Source organism: Tetrao urogallus, assembly GCF_951394365.1.
Source record: "Tetrao urogallus genome assembly, chromosome: Z".
In the NCBI taxonomy this organism is placed as follows: Eukaryota; Metazoa; Chordata; class Aves; order Galliformes; family Phasianidae; genus Tetrao; species Tetrao urogallus.
Genome location: NC_136816.1, coordinates 26,246,848 through 26,270,060, shown reverse-complemented (window position 1 = coordinate 26,270,060; position 23,213 = coordinate 26,246,848). Strand labels below are relative to the sequence as shown.

The window sequence follows — 23,213 nt, the reverse complement described above, 5'->3', positions numbered from 1 at the left end:
AAGTCTTCATTCAGTTTGCTCTTTGTATCATAAAATATGTTTGATAAATTGTTCTAGCCTTCCCAGTGAAAATTCCATATTCCACATTTCAGACTTCTGACCAGATACTATGATCAGAGTAGAAAAGATAAAGAAGAGGCTTTGTAACGTCATGACATATTTAGATCACACATTGTTCTAGTGAAAGATTTCACATTCCTAAATTTGTTGAAGAGTTCTATGAAGAGTTGCTCTGAAAGTAACGCTCCCTATTTTATGATGCTGGCACACAGCATCAGAGGCAGATGGTGGTAGTATGGCAGTAAGAGGCTAAACCCTCACACCAATATGCGATCACATTTTATTGCTAAGGGAGAGATGGCAGCAGAGAGCCGCTCTGACAAAAAGGCATCTGACATGAGGATGCATATGAAGTGAAGGTGTTCCACTGAATTTCTCCATGAGGAAAAACTGGCATTACTTTGGGAGAGATCTATGTACATATACAATATACAACTACTGGGAAAGTTTGCCTATATGCTGTTCTGAGAAGTGCTACCACAGAAACAAATTTCTAGTCTTTGTTGATCCATTGAATGATAGGGTTGCAACATATTTTATTAACATAGTTCATACAGAACTAGTGATTCATAAGTCATGTTTTCCAGGAAGCAGAAGATACTATATCCTATATCTTGCTGTGATTTGTGTTTTAAGATACAAGCTTACACACAATCAAAATTAATTCTGGACAGATGGACATTTTTTGCTCAATTTCTCTCAGCTTCCATAAATACAGTATTGTCTAAGAAACGTTGGACAATTTAGAGTAATTGTTGCACTTGCTTCCTGAACTATCTGAATAACAACTCTTCACACTGCGGTCTTCTGTAAGTTGCTTGAGGGTAATAATCCTCAAGAGCAAGGACTTTAATTCCATTTAAACAAATTAACAATGTGAAAGTATCACCCTTAAAAGTTACTTTGTAAGCTAAACTATCAAAGCAAGAAGAACAGTGACAAATATGAACTAAAATGATACTCTATACTGCAGTACTTGGAAGGGGAGGGAGCAAACGGATTCATCAACTGTTATAAAACATCTTGCTATTTCAGACAACACAGATACGTAAAAATTTCATAAGGTATTATTTTGTGCCAACAATACAGAAATAAACATCCAGATATTATCAGTGTGTTCCTAAACAATAGGAATTGAGAACATTAACTCAATTACAAATTTAAGGAGTATCTATATAACGGTGATGCTAATGCATTCCCCTGTAAACTCTCAAAGACTTGAAAACTCTTATTAAGCAACTACTTATTGCTATTCCACCTATGCCAGGCTTCTGTGTCCACCAGTGTCAAAGTTTCAAGCATCCAAATGCTAATTTCAAGCAGTAATACTTTTTAAGAGAATTGGTGCTTCCTCTCATCCAACACCTACAGTGACCTGCAGCACAGCTTCCACAGAATAACTAACTACCTTTGTACTCATCTTCCTGCTTGCCAAGCAAGTTCAATGACACTCAATTCCTTACGACACTGACATAATTACAGCAGCTTCTCTGTCAGCCATGTATACAGTCAACTAGGACTGCATTTACAGGCCAGCTTGAATGAATTTTACACATTCCTTCTGGTAGAATTCAACAATGTTCTTGCACAGAAATGAGGGGAAAAAAAAAATATCTCAGAACTGTAATAACCTCAAAACTCCTTTTAACAGTTTAATACATAGATAAAAATGGATGGGATTTTTTTTCCCTTCTCTATATAATTCCTTTCTTCACTGCAAAGGAGGAGGTCAACTTGCTTCTGTAGTTCTGCCTTGTTTGATGTAGTGAGAACTAGCAGGTATTGAAGAGAAATGGATTTTTCCTTATACAACTTGAGAATATTGCTTTTAGAAAAAGCTATCAACAGACCTCCTACATAGCAAGAAGCAGTTATGATGCATCTCCAGATAAGTTAACTAAAGATTAACTAAGATAAAACTAACAAGGTCCTCCAAAACTGGAGAAGACCCTGTGATACATCTAAAAAAAAAATAAAAAATGCTGACCTCCCAAATGGTTGGAGATGCACACTAGTAATCTAAGATTAATAACTTCAGGTACAGCCCTTTGACCTCCTTGGAAACCATCAAGTTCAATCACAAAATTATTGATTTTATCACTATTTGTAAGGCTAAAAAGCTGCATGATTGTTCCACTGACTGTCAGCTTTTAGAAATTTTAAAATGTCCTCAGTATTGTGCCTGCAAGTATACCCTGACACAGTTTGCCCTGTTCACCCCTTTTAATTAAGAGCTAGTTGTCAAGCTCCCTATTGCTATCCCCTAAACTTCATATACAAAACACTCAATTTAATTGTTGCAACACCATATATGTCTACCCATCATTTAACTTGTTTTGGCAGAGAATATCCCGCAGAGAAGACTTCTGGCAAAGCAGAAATTGTCATGTTGCATGAAGCAGAATTTCAGCTAGGTAGCTCTATATTCATTCTGACAGTGACAAATATCATGTAAGTAAAACCAAAAAAAAGCAACAATACTCAGAACAATGGTGGTTTATCCAGTATGTAGTCAAGACAAACAAATCCAACGAAGACTAGTTCTGAGGAATACAAATAGACTTCTATCACTACTCTTAAAAAAAAAAAACAAAAACACCTGGGATAGTCTATACACACAGTTCTAGGTATGAATTTTCTTTGGGTATGTACAAAATTTGACAACATTTAAGTGATGTATTCATACTTGCAGAAATGCCAATATTTTCATTTTTCCTTTAACAGAAAATAATTGCATATTCTAAAACTAGTTCTAAAGCCAGTGCTGATCAATGACTTCTTGCTCTATATCATTTAGAATAAGTTTAACACCTGTTTTCAAACTTGCAAATTTAAAAGTTCAAAGCAGACCAAGAAAGGCTGTTTTCTAGTCCTTACTGAATCTTTGTCCATAAGCTGACTAAGAATAGCTCCTGTGACAACACCACGGGTATAACACTGAAATAGTCAGAACACCTGTACCATTCTCATATGTTTTTCTAATACTGATAAAAAGTTTCCTATCTAATGAAGTACTTTTATAACTAATATTAACACACAAAAGAGTACCCTTCAAGTTGAAAAAAAAGAATAAAACTCAGTGATCTGAATATTTGTGTATTAAAATAACACAGTGTGCTTTGGTTTTAATTAATACAAAAAGCAACTGCTACGCTTTAATACCTCCATAGCTTGTGCTAGGCGCTCCTCTAGTGCCATATACGTGAAAAACTGAGGATCCACATATGAAATGACTTGAGCAACTCCTACTCCATCACCAAACTCCTCCAGCAACCTGAAAAACACAAGTTTGAAACACAGACAATGTGTTGGGAAATGCTTCCTAAGGTAACAGTGACAACATGAAGACTGGATACATTTAGTTGTCTCACACCAATAACACTTTCTTCCCAGGCTCCTGCTGGGCTCTGCCAGAACACACTACTGACCTATGCCCAGCACAGTGGTACAGTCAGTGATATAGACATCAGAAGATTCTGAAGTGATCTTTTATTGTTGACTACTTCAAAGTAAAAGGGCAAACAGCTCAGCAAATAAATTCCATGTGTATTCTATTAGGTTCTTTTAAAAACTGTTGTTCAGATTATATTTTCATCATATGTCAACATTTCACAGCTTAACAATCAGGGATCAAATTTTAAAACGGGCATGGCAAACCTGTTACTCTCTGCATATGATGAACAGGAAAAACATACTATTAGAGAAACATTCTTCTTTCTATTCTGATTAGTTAAGCAACTTGCCAAAGCTGATAAATCAGTTTATATCCATATACCACAATTTCCTTATTAGCTTGCTGAAGTACTTGCTTGTCCCTGTAACACAATGTACTTTATTTCAACTTGGACTTCCACACATTAGTCCCTTCTGAGTTTTTTGACAATATAACAACACTTATACTGTCCCTTTATGAAGGCACATCTACGCAGCAAACTTTTAATACTGCTAGTAATGAGAAGAAAAAAAGCTTTAAGCCTTTCGCTGAGAAGCATTCAGTCTAGCTTACTTGCAATTTAAACAAACACAATGTGTTACTCTAGGATTAGGTTGTACAAGTGGCTCTGATAACTTTCTTCCTGTCATTTGCAGGGCTTTTCTGATAAATATATCACACTATTCTTCAGCAATCTAAGGACAAAGAAAATATGAGTGAAGTATTCAAAATCACAATGAAGTTAGGTAAGCACATAGCATTTCTAAGAGAAATAAGGTATGTATTACAATGTCTAACTTACTTCAGCTGCAAAGAAAAAAAAGTTGCACTGACTTGAAGGTTGATTACATTCATAGCACCTTGTTTTTGTTTGTAATACTCCTGCTATACTTACTGTCTTGAAAATCAATTGAAAAATTAAACACATCCCTCAAACGTGTCCTAGTATGTTCTCATACACAGCCTCATTTAACAGATCTACACCTGCCTTCTAGAACAAAGATACCTGTGTGCATTTAGACATCTTACATAGCAGAAGTAACCAGTCACCACAAACTCTCTAAAATGAACACAGAAAACCATAAGAGGCATGCATACCTCCACTCCACATCCAGGTCCTCACTCATACTGGAGTCATCCTCAAGGTTGTTGTTTCCATCCAACATAAAGAATCCAGGATGCACAAAATCACTAGATGGGTCGTTTTCCTCATCACTGCTGCTTTCTATTTCTTCATGATACTGTAACCAAGGAATTTCACCTTCCTCCAAAAACGTTTGCACCCTTCAAATTAATAAGAGAAAAACATCTGTTCCCTTCAAATAAATTAATGAACAGACAAAGCTAAGAAGTTAGGACAACTTCCAAGCATTTGCAAGCAAGAGAGGATACAAATACTACATCAAGGGTTGCCCCTATCTATTTCCCAGAGACCTCAACTAGAAATTTAACATTTGCTTTCAGAAAACAAAAAAAACAAAACGTAACTTCTCAGTGTTATCAGTTGGTCCATCCAGACTTTGAACTTACTAAAACCCACAATGCTGTAACAGAACTACTTTCACAGTGCTCAAGGTCAGCCATGTAAGCTGCTTGCTCAGCAATTTCCCCAGTACAGGCAGTATCCCTGTCAGGGCTACCAAACTTAGTTCTAAAGATTTTATTAATCGAAGTTCAAAAATCTAAAAGTTAAAGGCTCTCAACACCCTGGAGCAGCCTGCCACGGGGAAGCTTGACCTAATTGCCAAGAGATCACTTGTAAGAGAAGCCATGTGTTGCTCCTAGATTCTCCAGAGGATAAATGGCTAAAGGAATTAAGAATACTGCTTTTCTTATCAAAGAGCAAATAAATAGGAATTGTGTTAGAAATTAATACATTTGCAGGTTGTCCACATCACAGAAAACTAAAGGATACACAGTTCTATTGCTGTTGTTCTGAAACAGATTAGTTTTCACAATGTTTTCATAAAGCCATTCTAATTCTTAAGACCTCAAGAGACAGCAATGCTAACAAAGCAGTAACAGATTTAGACCGCTTGGTGCTAGCTGCTGTATGCCCATGAGCAGAAGCAGCAGGAAGAATACTTAGCCATGACTTGTTGCTTTATAAAGACCCAAACTAACAATCTAAGGTCAATATTAGATACTTAGAAAAAAATTCCTTTTTTAACTTTCGTTAAAAAAAAGTAAAAAGAGCAAGCTCTCATCAAGCAAATGTTTCAAATTCACTTTAATCACTTACAGGAAAATAAAAAAGAAAAGAAGAAATAAAGAACAGCTGTTCCATTCGCTGGAATATGAAAAGCAGTGACAAACAATAGCTTTGCAAGGAGTACTATGCAACATCAGAAGATGTGTGTAAAGAGACATGCTATATAATTAGCTTTTCTAATCTGCCTTTTTTGAGTCAGTACACCATTACCCCTATTGACGCTAATCTCTTATTATTAGTATTAATGCCCTCTTATTATTTCTATATCTTTCACAAAATAGCCAGCACTACTTGTATGACAAGTCATTTTATCCTATTTTAAATGTGTACATCAAGTTGATCATGTAGTTGTCCATAAATAATTATTCCTAAGATAGGAACTATGTTTAGAATTTGTTTTTTCTGCTTAGTGTCACGTGGCTACTGTGATACTGCCATCAGAATTTACAGGAACAAATTAAATGAAAATAAAGACATACCCTCCATGGAAGCAAGGGTCTGCATTCACTCCTATACCGCTGCTGCTGCTCAGCACTTCTGCTTCATGTTCCTCCTTGCCTGGGACAGTCTCCCAGCTCTCATCACTTGAGGACTGGTCTTTTTCTGCAGCAGCAAAATAGACCGGCCCAGTTGCAGGCCATTCTCCATCACTACACTCTGAGCTGTAATGTAAACAAGGCAGGATGTGGATTTAAGCACTGCTTTATGGGAAAGAAAACATGCATAAAAACATTCTGTGTCCTTGTGCTTTTGTATGAAGATTTCTTTCCAGCATAGAAACTCTCAGGGACAATTTTGTGGTACCTATAAATATAGATATGTATGTAGGATTCATTCAAATCTCTCTCTTAAAAGGAAAAAAAAATCTGTCCACACTACCTAGTGGTAGTATTTTCTTCTTCTCTGTAGACATTAGCAAAGCATATACAACATCTCAGAAATACAAGTCCACAGCCCCAGATGCACCTTCTCCTACCAGCATCCTGATACATAGAAAACCAATGTTCGCTTAGCAAATATGCAGAAACGTTAGTTTCACATCTCAGTTACACAAAACATTAAGTAGAAGTTCCGTCAATCTCTAAGCCATTTACAACAGTCCTTTCTCAGTTCTCTTTTTTAAACTGCACAAGGTTACAATTGATAGATTACCGACAATCATTTAACCTTTAGGCTTTAGCAGATCAGTGATAGGGAGTTTTTCAAAAGACAATAAATACATCCTATGTCATACCAACTACGGTTTAACATTCCAGTACTTTCCCTCCTCACATCTAAAAGTTAGTTAAGTATACTGTAAGACTAACCTAGAGCCTCAGAACTATTCCTTCAGTGCTCTCTATTAAACGATCCAGTAATGATTACCAACGCAGATTACAGTAACAAATACTGAAAGTAACAACTCCTATTTTATTATGTTGGTCTATGACATCAGAGGCTGATGTTGGTGCAGTAGGAGGTTGAACCCTCCCACAAATATTCCATTGCATTTTGCTCTGTGTGACAATGGCAACAGATGGCAGCCTGACAAAATGGCATTTGACATGGGAGTGCATATGAAGTGAAGAACTGTCAATGGATTTCTCCATGCAAGGAAAAATGGCACTCACTGTCATTCATCAATTCTCGCTCAACATTTATGGAGATGAAACAGTGGACAGGAGCACAGTGGTGGGTAGTGCATCTCAGCAGTGGTGAGAGTGATGTGATAGACAACATGGACAGCTACGCACATCTGTTGGACTACGAAATGATGAGTATCTCAATCAACTCATCCATACAGATCAGCGGATTACAACCAGCAAACTGTACACAGAGTTGAACAACAGTTTCAATCCATTGGAAACAATGGTGGCACAAAACATGGGTCCCACAGATGCTCACACAGGAGCAGAAAGAACACTGGATGCGAATTCGTTAGGATGTATTAACCCAATACAAAACTGAAGGTGACAGTTTCCTAGACTACATTATTATCAGTGAAGAGATGTGGTGTCACCACTATTATTGGGAATCAAAAGAACAGTATATGGAGTGGAGACGTGAATTTCTTATCAAATAAAAAGTTCAAGATGCAGCCTTCAGTGAATAAAAAGCACTGTACTGCCTTTTGGGATAGGAAAGAGGTGATCCTTCTGGATTTCCTGAAAATGAGGAAAAAAACTTCCACATTTTCCTAGTAATAATGCCATCAGAACAGCTGTAAAATAGTGAGCACGGCATGCAGGTCTTGTTCACCACTAGTGAAAATGCACAGCTAATAGAGATGACTACTCTGAAAAACAGTGTTTTGCAGCTGAGAATTTCAACATCAAATAGTGTAGTGTGCTCTATCTGTTGTAGTTTCCATGGCAATAAACAGGAGGCATTACTTTCAGAGTCACCTACTTGTTATTATATTGGTAATCATATGGTTCCAATATAATTCTACTCTGAATTTGTATGTACACGGATGTTAAAGTTCTAATTGACAGGAAAGCAGATGTGCCTACAGACATTAATGGCAAACAAAATAAGAACAGCATATGATGAATTTCAAAATTTAGGATTTAACAAAGCCAAATTATGCAGAGACGCAGACCTTCATTTAATGATTACTGAGTTCTAAACTTTTTATTTGCCAAAATGTGAGACATTAGCTTAACACAGACTTTACCTGAACAGTCACCTAGCTGACCTGGTCTCTGCCATGCTATCCAACGCCATGGTGTGGGAGCTAAAGGACAGCTCTTCATTCCACCATCAGAAGCATAATTCAGTTAGAAATAATTAAAACAAAACAAAACTTTCCTGACCCAATTCTTATGACCTACTCTACAATGTTTGGAAAAACACCAAAATCATCACATTATAGTACAGTACAGTAAAGTGCCATTTCTTTAGATTATTTTAGAGAGTTGAAAGAGAACTGAAAGGAGGACTAGGCATTCTGCTATTTGATTATGTTCTGAAATTGAGCTACTGTGTTCCATGTGCTAACAAATTATGCAGATTTGTATATTACTTACACATCCAATTCAACCCAGCACAGATACAAAAATGGAACTTTACCTGTCTTCATTCCTGTGGGATACTGATAAACGTCTGCTGCCATCTTCAAACTCATCCCAGAAACTGCTATCATCTGGCAAATCTTTTGGTTCTTGAACTGATGTATTTCTTCTTAGGTCTGATTTTGTGTGGCTTTGAAGACCACTGTACCACTTGGAATCAAATAACATATTGGAGCTCATTTTTTCTTTGTCATTTCTGAAGGGAAACTCAGCACAGCCCTGCTCGATTTCATCAATTTCACCTTCCCTCTTAGAACTGCTTTCTTCTTCATTATTATTCGGAAGCTTCTCTCTATCTAAATGGCTTGTGGGGTTTAGTTTTCTTATTTTAGGTCTCACTATTAGTTCAGGTGAATCTTCTTGCTCAGCCTCCTCATCATTGATATTTAATTCACTACAAGTTGTTACACAGGTCCTGTTTTCAATATTCACTGTATTTACCAGCGGCGTTTCATAGCTGGCACCACTCAGGTTACTTTCCAGTATAGCTTGATCTTCAGCAGATTTTTTATATGTCTCATTGTTTGGATGGGTGAAGTCTGAACCTGTGCTAAAACATCTTGTTAAGGGCACTGGTCCTATTTCCTCACAACATTCTCTATAAACTCTGTCACTGAGAGTAGATAATTGGGACCGTAAATGCGTAAGAGATTCTACATCCTTTTCTAACTCAGAAACTATGTTATCTAATGTCTCCTGAAGCACACCTGCTTCTTCTCTCACCAAGCAAAGTTGGCCTTGACCATTATCATCTTCTCCATCACTGCTATCTGGCTCATAAGAGTCAATGTTCACAAAAGCTATTCCATTGCAACCATTCAAATCATCACACTCTCCAGAAGCATATTTTGCGAGGTCCTCTGAATTTTTATCAGGGCTCGTAACGTTTCCTGAGATCTGGCTGCCTTCTACACCATACGAAAATGGTGAAGGGTTTGCCTCAGAAGTTTGCCTGAACACAGCTTGGCAAACGGGTTCTCCAGTTCCAATATTTTCTAACGGAGGCTCATCCAATAAGCCTGAAGAAACTTGAACCAATGGTCCCGAACCTTCAAAGAAAATTGCAAGAAAATACAACTCAATAATTGAAAACAATGGGTAATCTCACTTACAAAACCAGCTCATGAAAAAAGGGTAGTTCATTGTAAATGCAATTTATGATGGAGAAACATTTAGCAGAGATGTAGTCATTCTTCATTAATATAGTTTATAGAAATGAGAATGTAAATAAGGCTAAAGAAATAAATTTAAATGATTCGAGTTCGGCTCAGCCTTTGACAGCACAAACCAAATACTAAAAATAAACACGCTCTTAAGAAGTACCTTTACTCTGTTCAATTAAAAGCAGATTTTAAGATGAGAAAAGAAAACCTGAATGACACTAGAAGCTTTAAAAAGCTGCATATGTCTTTCCATATGTTAAAATTGGACTACTCATTTGTTAACTAGCTGAAATGTGCCTCCTGCCACACTCAAATAAAGCCACTTATTGCTATCATAAATTATGTACTAACAACACTATATTTTGTGCATGCAGCTGTAAATGCTACTCTACATAAGGAGAAAATAATAGCAGGAATGAACTCAGAATTTACAGTTTGTAGTAACCATAACCATGGATTCCATCTGGTCATATTAGGCACCTCTTGCATAAGGATACAATAAATATTGAACTCAGCAAGAGTTAAAGAAGGTAAAAAAAAAAAAAATACATTTTGGTACTACCACAAAATTAATGCTTAGTTTGAGCTATTTGTAAGTTCCATGCTGTTTCTGAACACACAAATAGCTTGCATAACTTGATGCAAGTACTTGCAAATTTTAGGTTGGTATTAAGGAACTTAGAAACTTCATTAAAAACAAAACAAAAAAAAACAACAAGAAATGCACAGTTACAGGTAGGGAATCCATAAGAGGTTATTTTAAACACAGGCAGACTTAGGATACTTAGGATGTAAAATAAGCTTCCCACGATTTAAAGGAATAAAAAAAAGAGGTAAGAAGAATCACTGAAGCAAAAAAAAAAAAAAAAAAAAAAAGGGGAGGAAATTGTTCAAGTCGTATCAACAGAAGATAAATTTTTAAAGTCTTATACGAGCTTAAAATAATTTCCACTGCAACTACACTGAGGTCAAAGATATGTTATTTGGTCAATGATATGTCAAATATTTCATAGACTTGTTCTGCTGCAACAAATTTTCTTCCAAATGTGACCTGTAACAAATGTCTTTCAAAAAAGGCAAAATAATGGGATTCTATCGTACGATTATACAACTGGTTAGGACACGTTAACTTATTCATACCTTCTTCAAGCAAAATTGAAATCTAAAAATTCTTCAGTTTGCTTTAAGTGTAATTTACACATATGTACCACTTATGTGGATATGTGGATACCCTCTTCCCTTTTCTACACTTCCCTATGTGCCTTCCCACCCCAACCCCTACACACCACAGTTTGCAATAAAACGGATCACACACATAGATATATGTACATACATAAAGAAATCTGTTCCTGAACGTCACTCAATTCTAATCCTTCATATCCTCCATTGTGTTGGTGTTGATTTCCATCTTGACTATTCAAAGATGGTCTAAAACTGACATAAGCATGTCTTCTTCCATATCTTCTACCTGTAATAGTCTGATACCCTCCTGTTGGCTTTGGCCATGCAGGTTTGCCAGCTTCTTGACCCATTGCTGCATGAAATTCTAGAGGAAGGAAACAAAAAACAAGGAACAAGCAAACAAAAAGAACTGTATTAGACAACAATGCATCTTCTACAGTTTTAATCCTCTCCAAAACTTTTTAAATTTTTTTTTTTAAAGCAAGGAATTTCTTGTCTACAAAGCTTTGAAATTCACAAATGCACAGCTGTTAAGAACTTCAGGTGCTCAGCGCATATATGAAAACATATAACAGTTACAATTTTGATCTGCACTAAATATAAACAAGGCCAACCTTGCCCTCACCTTAACAAGTTTGTGATAAATAACACACACCTCATAAAAACAACTGAAGCTAAGTCCAGGTGCCACAAGACCTCCTATCCTCTTTGAAAGCAACTGTGCCTCATGGCACAGAAGACGTTTACAAAAACTGTAACAGAAAAGCCTTCAGCCACATAGGGCTATATATATGCATGGTTGCTATTACTGCAGTAGTATGCAATATTGATGGTCATGAAAACATGGTTTAAGAGCTACACAGGATCTTGAAAAACAGCGTGAGAAAACTGACAACACTGCAATAAAGAGACTTTCTAACACAATTGTAGTATAATCTACAAATAATCTAACATAAGAACTCACATCCTAAGGATTGTACAAATTAGTAGTCCAGATTTCAGATATTCAATGGCTTTCTCATCTCCCTCTATGTCACTTTCAATCTGTACTAAATTATTTTCTACTCTCAAAAGTCACTAAATTGAAATGGAGACACATTAAATGTAAAGAGAATAAATTCTGCAACTATCAACATAGTTCCTGATCAAAAGACGCAACTGCATATGTCCTAACTGTCCAATAGGTTGTTTGGTTTTTTTTTCTTTTTAAACGGGCATTGCTTTTGAAGTTATTATTTTGCTGGGTCTGATAAATAGGAAGCTACCCTTAGTGCTATCTACTTAACATGAATCAAAAAATAAAAGCAGCAAGTATTTGAGGGGGAGAACTATGCTTACAAAAGTCATGTTATTCCTCAGAAGCTTTAGCTCATAGGCATCCAACCTTACGGTTTGCCTGGGCTGCACTGAGTGAAGAGAAAAAAATCCTGGGGCAAGAATATGTAGGTTGTTTCAAAAGTAAATATATTTTATATTTATATATATCCTATATATTTCCATAGAAACAACAACAGATACAAAGAACGCAGTAACATTATTTGATAGAGGAAATTCTCAGCCACAAGACTCTATTTTTCAGCACAGTCACCTCCATCAGCTGTGCCTTTTCATCAGCATTGAACCAGCCTCACTGCTACACTAGCAAAAATCTGAGAAGTGTAGGTAACTCACTGTTGCTGTTGCCACTGCTGAAACATGCCACCTATAGCCTCACTGAGCTCACATCTACCGCTTAGTTTCCATAAATATTCAGAAAGTTTCATGAATGCCAATGGCTGCCATTCCATAGGGGAATTCAGTGACACACCTTTTCTTCATACATACTTCCATGTCAGATGCCATTCTGTCAGATTGCTTCTCTTCTGCCATCTGACACATGGCAACAAAATGCAAAAAAAACTGGTGGGAAGGTTCAACCTCTTCTCCCATATCCACCAGCGCCCACCTCTGATGTGGCATAAAATATAATAAAATTGGAGACATTACTTTCAGAGCAGCCCTTGGAAAATATGGAATGTAGTTAATATGTATAAGTAACAAAACTAATTTTTAACATTTCTTATTAAAATAAAAACAGAGCAACAAAAACATAAAAACAGTGGGATATTTCATTTTGCTTCTTTGCCACTAATGCAACAGCCTGCTTCCGCATCAGCAGTTGCAATTCTCAGGGAGTTCTCCAAGTATTTGTCAGCAATTTTTGATGAAACTTTACTCTTCCTGAACTTCATCCCATGTTTACCTTTGTTGTTCACAAATGCACATGCTGCCAACAAGTGGTGATATGAATAAGGTGTGATTGTAAAGCGAGTGCTATCTCTTTCTTGTTAGAGAGGGCTTATGAAAGTCCAACAAAGACATGATCACATTTTGAACTGCCACTCTATACATTCTGTTTAAAAATCTGTAGGTAATGTAGTTATGTCGACTGAAAATGGAGTTGCAAATACATTTAAAAATTGCTGATTTTTTTTTTTTTTTGGCAATCTTGAAACCAGTTATCAAATTCTGTCACCAAAGCAGAAAGCAGGGCTGCTTTTAGCCCATGTATGACAACGCACACAATTATTTGCCATAAGTTGAGTTAGCATCGCACTGTGCCTTCCCTGTGTCCTGCGTACACAGAGCCAATCACACACTGATTTGTGGTTGCTGCGAGTGATGGGTGTGAGCCCAGAGCCAGGCAGCGTTGTTCAGTGGGGCAGAACCATGACCATGATGGCACAGGGCAGGCGATGGCTACAAGGAGGGACTCGGCAGTATGCAGCCCACAGCCCAGATACGACAACTTTAGCTGAAAATCAAATAGAAGTATCTACTTATTACAAGGTACAGTTTCTAGTAGAAGCTGTAGAAGCTAAGTTCAGACACAGCCTCCTACAACAATTTGTCTATAGTCGCCAGCATGGCAACTCCAAAAGCTTTTCCTAGCAACTGCACTTCAAAGTTCTGTGAAATACGTTCAAATACTTCCTGTCTGATCTTCCCCACAGCAAAAACAAATAAACAAAAAAAAATCAACAATGAGACAGAGAACAATAGTGGAAAATGTAAGGCCTCAAAAAATAGGCAAGCTTCTAGAAAATAAGAATATTTTTTTTGCTTGATAACCAAGAAAAAGTTATGGGTGGAGTAAATGAAAGAAAATTACACACACTATAACATCTCTCACAGGAGTCTAAAGTATTTGAGTTTTATTCCCAGGTGAATTTACAGCAATAATAAAGATATTTGCAGCACTCAAAATTGGAAAGCAAATAGTTGCAATTCAATTACTTAGAACTGCAATATTACACTTAAGTATAACATAAGGAGTTAATTTAATCTTGTCAGCTTCACTTTTTGTGATCTTTAGCCAATTCTAAAAAGCATTTACTACAGTGATGTTGCTATAACGTAAAACATTAAATCTACAGCTCTAAATCTCCTCTGGAATGAATAATCCTACTTATCTCTTCTTTCCACTCTTCTCCCAGCACATGAAGTGTCTCCACAACCATGGCCCAGTTCCACAAACACTGCATAAGTTCAAACATGTCTATCACTAGCAGCAGTGTCACAAAACTGCTAATTTCTACAGACTCGGGATACAGATCAACCAAACCTCTATAGAAGATAAAAATGAGCGGGTAGCGATTTTCATCTACCTCTGTAGTTTGATACATACAATCTTTTTCTTTTTAAATTACATGTATTTGTCCACAGCTGTTCATACCATATTGAACAACAGAAGCTAAAATGGTAAATTCATCATTAACTATGCTATTCCTTCAATTCTTTTCAAACGCTGCTTTTAGAAAGAAAACAACCCTGTATCATCTTTGCCAAAACAATCTCTGCAACCAGTGCAACAATAAAAAAAAAGTGGGAGGGGAGGAACAGACAATTTTCTTAATTAATCAACCAGTTAATATCTTCAGTAAGTCAATCTGCAAGTTGTGTTTATTCAAGCAAGCTCTGAATTGTTCAATTTCCACAGATTATAATATGATTGGTAAGCAGAGTGCCAGAGGGAGATGACAGTAAGCAGTCACATCCTGACAACTTGTAGAGCAAAACCCAACTGTTAGATTGCTAAATCAGTACAGCAAGACAGAAGTCAGCCCTCAAACATGCTAACAAAACTTGTTGAAATAGAAGGTAAAAACACAATGTAACTCCTTAATTCTTAATTCATCAGTGTTCTTTACAAACAGATGCCCACTTGGGAGAGTCAAAATTTCTGAATACAAACATTTGGATTTTTTTTGTTGTTGTTTTAATGTTCACAGCTGTTTAGACCTTTAAAGTTGCATGCGATGCTTTTTCTGTTCCAGATAATTCTTTCACATTAGGAGCATTCATCTTGTATTCAATTATTGTTAAAAGATGCTATTCTGCCCTGGAAGAAGTTTATTAGATTAAACTAGTGAAAACTTCTACCTTTTACTGAATATTTGGATTTCACATTTGGATTAAGGGAAGAGATGACTTCTACCTAGATAACAAATGTGAGTAGGCACCACGCATTTATTCATCTGCATGCCTGAAATGGGCAGCAATTAGGCATCTAAATCCAGAGATCAGTCAACAAGCAACTCTTTGATAAACAAAGTTCTCAAGATATAGAATATCTTCTCCTTACTTCTGGTAATCTCCCATCCTTAGCAGTGGGCATCATTCTGCCCGGCACACAAAAGCTCAATTTACTCAGCCTGCTCAAAGAACTGCCAGCACCTGCTGATAGGACAGACTTATGCAAGAGAGATGACACATTCTCACAAAAGCCAAGGCCTGAATGAAAGGATGTGTTTTGGTCCTGATGCAACACACCTCTAACTAAAGTATGAGAAACTAGTGGAAGACCTGATCTGTGTGTTAGGTTAAAGACTGTTATAGCCACACCTCCACTGTTTGAGAAAGAAGCCTGAATTTCTCAAAGGTTCATTAGCACCAATCGTGAAGCAGAAAATAAAGCAGAAAATTATTTCAGGTTACCAGAGCTGGATTTAAAAACAAAACCCAGGAGAGTAGTTCCTTAATTGCACAGTGAAAAAACAGACAGGTGGGCTCTCTGAGGTACTGTATTTCACCAATAAAAGCAAAACAGCAGACTATTTTGCATCTGTGACTGCTGCACTGAGGACTCCATTCCCTACAGCCAGCTGACAATAGGCTGTAGCACAGAAAGCCTGAGCATCCGGACATCCCAAAACAAGAAAAAAAAAAAAGCAAAAAAACAACCACACAAAATACTCCTTTTTCCAGAAGTAATGCTGCACTAAAGGTTAGTTGTAGATGTATATATCACAGAATGACCAATGTTGGAAAAGACCTGCAAGACCATCCAGTCCAACCATCCAGCTACCATCAATATTTCCCCACTAAACCATGTCTTTCAGCGCAACCTCTAAATGTTTCTTGAACACCTCCAGGGACAGTGACTCCACCACTTCCCTGGACTGCCTGTTCCAGCACCTAACCAGAAGAATAAACCTTTCCTAGTGTCCAACCTGAGTCTCCCCTGGTGCAACTTGAGGCCATTCCCCCTAGTCCAAACACAAGAGAAGTTACACAAGAGAAGAGGCCGATCCCAATCTCCTTTTAAAGAGTTGTAGAGATCAAAAAGGTCTTCCCAATCCTCCAGACTAAACAATTCCAGTTCCTCCAGCAGCTCCTCATAAGACTTCTGCTCCATTCCCCCACCAGCATTACTGCCCTCCACTGGGCACACTACAGGGCCTCTATATCTTTCTTGTAATGAGAGGCCCAAAACTGAGTACAGAACTCCAAGTGCAGTCTTACCAGTACTGAGTACAGAGGGATGACTACTTCCCTGCTCCTGCTGGCAATGCTATCTCTGATATAAAGGCAGGATGTCACTGGCTTTCTTGGCCACCTGGGCAAGATAAACAGCTGTTCACTGCCCTGTACCATGACACAGACATTCAGAAACAATCCATTACCTTGACCACAGTCCTAAACACAAATCAGTGAGGTTTATGGAGCCAGACTTGACTAGGCTGGAACCCCTCCTGTCCTGTGACTCAGTGAACTCTCAGCAGGATTCCAGACTCCAGCACTACATCCCCCAGTAGCTCTGTTCACTTTACAATGTTTTCCACTCTTCATTATCCTGTTGACCCCTTCACATCCTGCACTCTAGAAAGCAGAGAAGCAGTCTCCTGGGATTAAGGCAGGCACAGCCTAGGTCTGCAGTACTACCCATAAACTGCCACCACCTGGGTAGGTGTGAAATGTGCCGTACCCTACTCTTGAACAGGAGAACTGGCCACCGGTGCAGGCAAGCTTGTCTGATCCGTTGTTCTCAGCAACTCACTTGGACAGCATCATGTTGTTCAGAGTCTAATTCACAGAAGCACTTTTAAAAGTTATGAAAATGAAAGAAATCAAAGCGTATCTAAGCCACCTTAATAAAATCCTGTTGTTCAAAAGTTGTAATATGGAATGCCCTTTTTTCTGCACCTAGTAATTTCTGTAGCTTGAAAAGAAGACAACTGAGTTTTCTAACTTGGTCTGCATACATTTAAACAGAGAAACAACAGAACAAACTTGAGTACACCACATGATCTGCTTTGACTGTCCTCATGCATAATCTTGTCCCATCATGAATATGATAACATATAGATTAGATGAACTCTCATTTATGAAGTTGACCATTGGGAGTATTTTATTCCCTACCAGTGTATAAAAACCAGCCAAGCAAACCTGTGAACCTCCCAAAGAGTCTGTTCACTAACAATTAAATAGAAAGAGCAGCCAAGAATCCATATATGCCAAATTTCAGCCTGTACCCTATAATCACTGAATTTGGCAGGTTCACCTAATTGCACTTGCATCTCACCTACAGCCTTCATCAATTCAACACTTTGTTATTTTCATTAATCTCCATTTGCTCCAGCTGTCTCCTTTTCAAAGCATGTGACAACACTGACCAAAAGAATGTTATTATTATCTTTTTTTAAATTCAGACTGTAATATAATTGCTGTGAAACAGTCTGCAGTAATTCTGCAGTGATGACTGCATAGATATAGAACAAGAAAAATATAGGGATAAATTCTTAGTAGATACTTTTCACTATTCCAACTAGCTGATATCAAAACAAATTTGTGCTCAGATAAATTTAAATATAAATTGATAAAGATTTTCAACTACTAAGGAGGAGCCTGCCTTCCCACTAGCCATTGGCATTTGCCTTTCCGTTACTGACATTAATGAGCAATGATGTGAAAACCTGTGCATGCTATTTGTTTGTAACAAAGCTGTTTTTTATTTAATTACAGAAATGTAATTGTTGAAGATATTTATGCATTTATTTAGCTGAACACAGTAGGCTTCTTGACAGAAGCTGCACATTCAGTGCACAAAACACATCTGTATACTGTTGATCATAAAACAGTGCAAAAGGTTTCCGTGGCAGCATTTTTTTTTTTAGTAGAAAGTTCTGGCTCACTTAAGAACTGGAAAGACATTCAGAGTTTCTCCAACTACGTTCAGTAAGGCAAAGAAACAAAGAAGGCTTCTTTAACAAAGCGAGACAGAGGAAACTACATCATGAACAAACTGTAGCTACTGTTCTGTTTGAACCAAAAACATGGAGATCTGCTGCACTGACAGGCTTATCATATTAAAGTCATGGAGAGGGGAGGAAAAAAAAAAAAAGAAAAAAAAAAAAAAAAGTCACTTTTCACCACTCTTCCTCTTCCAAAGCGTTCTTACTTCGGGAAATTGTCATGGAATATTTGCTGCCGTGACAACTCCCAGAAGTGACCATTACAACTGACCAAGACAAAACAGACCACATCTCCCCCATCTGCAACTACATTCATGCAGAGAAAAAAAACAAAAAACGAAAAACAAACATTATGCTTCTGCATTGACTCACAGCAATTAATAGTAAAACTGATGAGGTTGCTACTTGTGCCTTATCCTTTGCACCACAACACATTAATTCAACTATGTTATCTATAAATAAAAAGTTCTGAGAAAAAAAGCTTGTTTTCAGCTATCTTAATAAAAATCAAAAACCAAATTCTAGCATTGGCTAGCTTTACCTAGAAGACATAGAATAAGTACCTTTTCCTGAGCAGCTATTTCTGAAAGCTGTTAGCCCAAGTAAGACATTCTATTCCAAAAGCTATTAGCCATATGCCCCTGAACTTATGCTTGCTTCTACATCCAAAATTGCCTAGATGGAGACTCCAGTTATTCAACCTGGATTTAAACAACAACAACAAAGAACTTTCAGTGTTACAAGCAGCAGTGCTCTGGACAAGACAGATTTTATCATTTCAGTTCACAAAAGAAAGCCACAGAATAAAAATGACAGAAATGTGAATAATTTAAAACATCATGCTATTGTCACAATTCCCACCTCTCCTCCCACTACAGCCAGATTAGCAATGAAATTCTTGAAATACATTATGCTCACAAACTCCAAATAACAAAAACTAGAAAATTTACTTTCAAAACAAAGAACGTTCAAAGGGAATTCAGCTTCTTTGACTGGGATTTATCTACACCTCAGAAAAGCACACCAGAAATAAAAATTAAACATTTTACTAAAGAACACGATGCACTTATCTAGAAGTTCCTTCTTCAGTATTTGGTTTAGTAGTGACTTTACACTGTTCATTAGGATATTTGAGAACACAACAGTGTTATTTCCATAAGCAATATACACATAGTTGAGCTGATACTAATAAATGGAACATGCTTCAGGGATTTATTTTTCAGGCATTAGTTATTGTCTTTTCATTAACCTTCCAGATCATTTTGCACTCTCCTTTGAGCATAGGAATTCCACTAAGTCAATGTTTTTACTTAGCACAGCTCCTTATCTTTGCCTGCGGCTGAAACTAGCCCGCAGTCCCAGTTCAATAAGCCGTCAGTCTGACTTTCTGCTGAATTCACACTAAATTAAAACAAACCTTTTCTTGTTTACCTCTTGGATTACATAAACTGATTATTTTGTTAACGACTGAAACATCAGCTGGCTATATCTTCAAACAGACTGACCAATTTAGGTTTCTGGAATCTCACTAGTGCAAAGGATCCCTTTTGCAAACAATCACACTTTCTTTCCTACTGTGGGCCTAACTTTGGAAGCACAGTACAGGCAATTAAAGATATCTGAATGTCTTTGTGAGAAAAAAAAAAAAAAAAGATACTTATTGTCATCTCCTTCACTTTAATGACAAAGTAATTCTGCATTTAATACCACTTAGAGAGTCAAGAAAAACAACTCCATCAGATTTACACGCTGTGAACTCCAAGAACACTGGTGAGCTCTTCATAGTTATTTATCATGTCACATCAAACTAAACTCTAGAAGTATTTACGCACACTTGTGCTACCAGTCTACCAGACTGACCTTATCAGTTTTGGTAGAATCAATGCCACTGACAGTAAAATAGTAACATCAACTGGCTATATGACCCTAAGCATACACAGTACCAGAATCAGGTTCTCACATCTGAGAGATATTTCACCCCACCTCTGCTCTGCACTGTCCTCGTGAACACATCCTGCCCAGAACAAGGCAGACCCTCAGAACAAAGATTTTTGCAGCATTCTGACTCCAGCAGAAGGAAGATAAAGAGACCAAGAAAATAGTGCTTGCTCCTCTCCTTGCAACAGCAGCAACTGGAAACCACAGCTGTTAGGTGAAAGAGCATAACAGACTGTTTTTTGGGAACACACAGGAAAAGACAGAAGGAAGAGGAGGCCTCCAAAAACATGCCACCTATCAGAGATAGAACATCTGCATACTGCTTTGTTACACCGTCTGAAGCTTGGTGATAGTGGATGAAACACATTACTAATCATCTGCATTTAGGCATAAAACAACAACTTAGAATATGGAAATTCTAAAATGCTGCTTCAGAATAAAAGCTTTAAATTTCAACAGAAGAACATAAATTTGAGGGAGGTTTTATGCTCCTATTTTTGTTACCAATAGAAATTAGTGTTAGATAGCACAATATCATACAAATGCTGAAGTGTTAGACTATGGTAACACAGTAGACATGCCTTGGAATTGCTTAAAAGAAGGTAATAAATGTGTAATACATATAATAAATATTATAAAACTGAATAACTACTAACAAATAAAGTTAACTTCCTCCACCAGTTTTAAAATGAAAGACTCGTAAATAAAGACCACTGCAAAACATTCTGATACCAATCTGAATCTCTCCCCAAATACCATATGAGTTAACACCACTGACAGCAGCTTCCTTTCACTTCAGTGTTGAACACAGTTTCTACTTCAGATTTCTCTTAAAGTTTGCTGCTTTTTGTATGCATTTTGTGCCAGAGCTGCAAAATGGAGGTTTTGAAATATTCCAGACCAGTTAAACTTCAGAATGTACATGGTTCAATTTATGCATTAGTCAATATGCAGATTCCCACACTGCAGGGCCAGAATAGCTACAAACCCCTGCATTGTCAGAACTTCCTTCTGCCCCTAGGCACGGTCCTAAAGCTGAGGACCCTGCACAGATTCTAACCATCACTGAGGCTCTTCCTGTCAGTAGGGTGTAGGGAATCCCCACATAGATGCTGCTGCCCACTCACTTCAGCCAAATGGACAGGGTCAGGCAAGATCACTCTGCTGTTGCTTCAGCTGTCAACCTGTCAATTGGATCGAGCCAACTCACCCAGCTTTAACAAATCCCATTCTTCAAGGGTCTGATTTTTTTAAAGCTCAGGTGACAGTTCTATCAGCGTAACTGAGGTGGCACAACTAAGCCAGAAGGAAGCAGCTAGATCCAGGGATCACTGTGCCAACCCTGCTGCCAAGGTCCCTATGTTCCTTGGCCAGGGACTCACTCTCCACTGAACCCTGATCTGCAACTATTCCATCAGATGTTTCACCGTCCTTATAACATTTAACCAGCAGCAGTTCATATTCTACAAGACGTCAAGTTTATTTGCACTGCCTTGCTCACATTTTAGGCCAGAACTAGAAATAGTTTGACTTTCCTCTACATTGACTTAGCACTGATTTTGGTAGGACATGCAAATCTGCCTTACTGACTGCCAGCACTGGCTTACCATAATAATTGCTTTTCCAGTTTTTATCCTGAGGAACAGCTTCTGCAGAAATTCTACAATAACACTCAACTCAAGAGACAGGAAAGATTAAGCAACTGAAGCACTAAGAGCTTTTAAAGATAAGGACAGCGTATGTATCATATGCTCTAACCAATTAAGAACAAGCCTCACCCTCCCCTTTAGAAAAGAGCATTACAGCTTGGAAAAACAAGAAGTCTTTGGGCAGCAGCCCCTACAGTGATTTGCTCTGTGCTTTAACTGAAGGGCTGCTGGATTGCAATACATTTCTATCACCCTTCCTGGGGCAGGGGAAGAAAATATGACACGCACACAAAAGAAAAAAAAAAAAAAGAAAAAAAAAAAAAAAAAAAAGAGTTAATCACTTAAGGACTTGACTTGCTTAATTAAAGTAAAACAGCAAAGGCTGTATAGAAGCAAAGGTATAAAATAATTATTCTCTATTCCCATCAGCAAGCTATGATCAGCTGCATCTCAGGAAGGAGAGCCTCAATACATGGAGATTTTGGGAGAACACATGCCTTCACAATCAGAGCCTCCCCTCCCAGCTTTTATTGCTGAGCCAGACACCACACACTGCAGGAAACCCCTCTGACTGGTGTGGGCTAGTTGCCCTGGCCATGCCTCACTCACCTCTTGCTTCCCACTGTCTGCTAGTTCTGGGGGAGCTGGAGAAAGCCTTGAAGCTGTGCCAGCATTAGCCACCAGAACATGCTGCAATATCAAGGCAGCTCCAGGCACAGGTGCAGAGCCCAGTACTGTAGGGGCTGCCTGAGAAAGGGGAGCCAGACCCAACACGATGCATCCTGCCAACACAGCTCACCTCTGGGCAGCAGCACTCAGCTTAGCTCACCCAACTCCTCTCCCTTCCCCAGTCCTATGATTTTTCAACTGAACTAAAGACAAAGACATAAAGAAGTAGTTTCTCTCATGCTTTTTAAAAAACTGCCAATTTTTTTTTTTAAATAAATCATGTACTGATAGTCTGACTCCTTTTCTCTTTTGCACTCAAAGTTACTCAAAAAGCCCTCCC

At 37.8% G+C, this 23,213-nt stretch overlaps 1 protein-coding gene across 1 annotated transcript in view; it reads right to left on the bottom strand.

Annotated features, from left to right (window-relative positions):
• The window catches only part of PJA2 (praja ring finger ubiquitin ligase 2), a gene marked incomplete at its 3' end in the record, with an annotated part of 30,059 nt that extends 7,074 nt beyond the window's left edge, over positions 1-22,985 (bottom strand). Inside the window, exons 1-6 of the mRNA XM_079548391.1 lie at positions 22,814-22,985; positions 11,255-11,467; positions 8,757-9,807; positions 6,185-6,367; positions 4,592-4,777; positions 3,223-3,334 (exon numbers count right to left, since the gene is read on the bottom strand). Of these exons, the coding sequence (XP_079404517.1) occupies positions 3,223-3,334; positions 4,592-4,777; positions 6,185-6,367; positions 8,757-9,807; positions 11,255-11,453 (1,731 nt within the window). The 5' untranslated portion in view covers positions 11,454-11,467; positions 22,814-22,985. The remainder of the gene's footprint in view (positions 1-3,222; positions 3,335-4,591; positions 4,778-6,184; positions 6,368-8,756; positions 9,808-11,254; positions 11,468-22,813) is intronic.
• Positions 22,986-23,213: the final 228 nt, after the last annotated feature.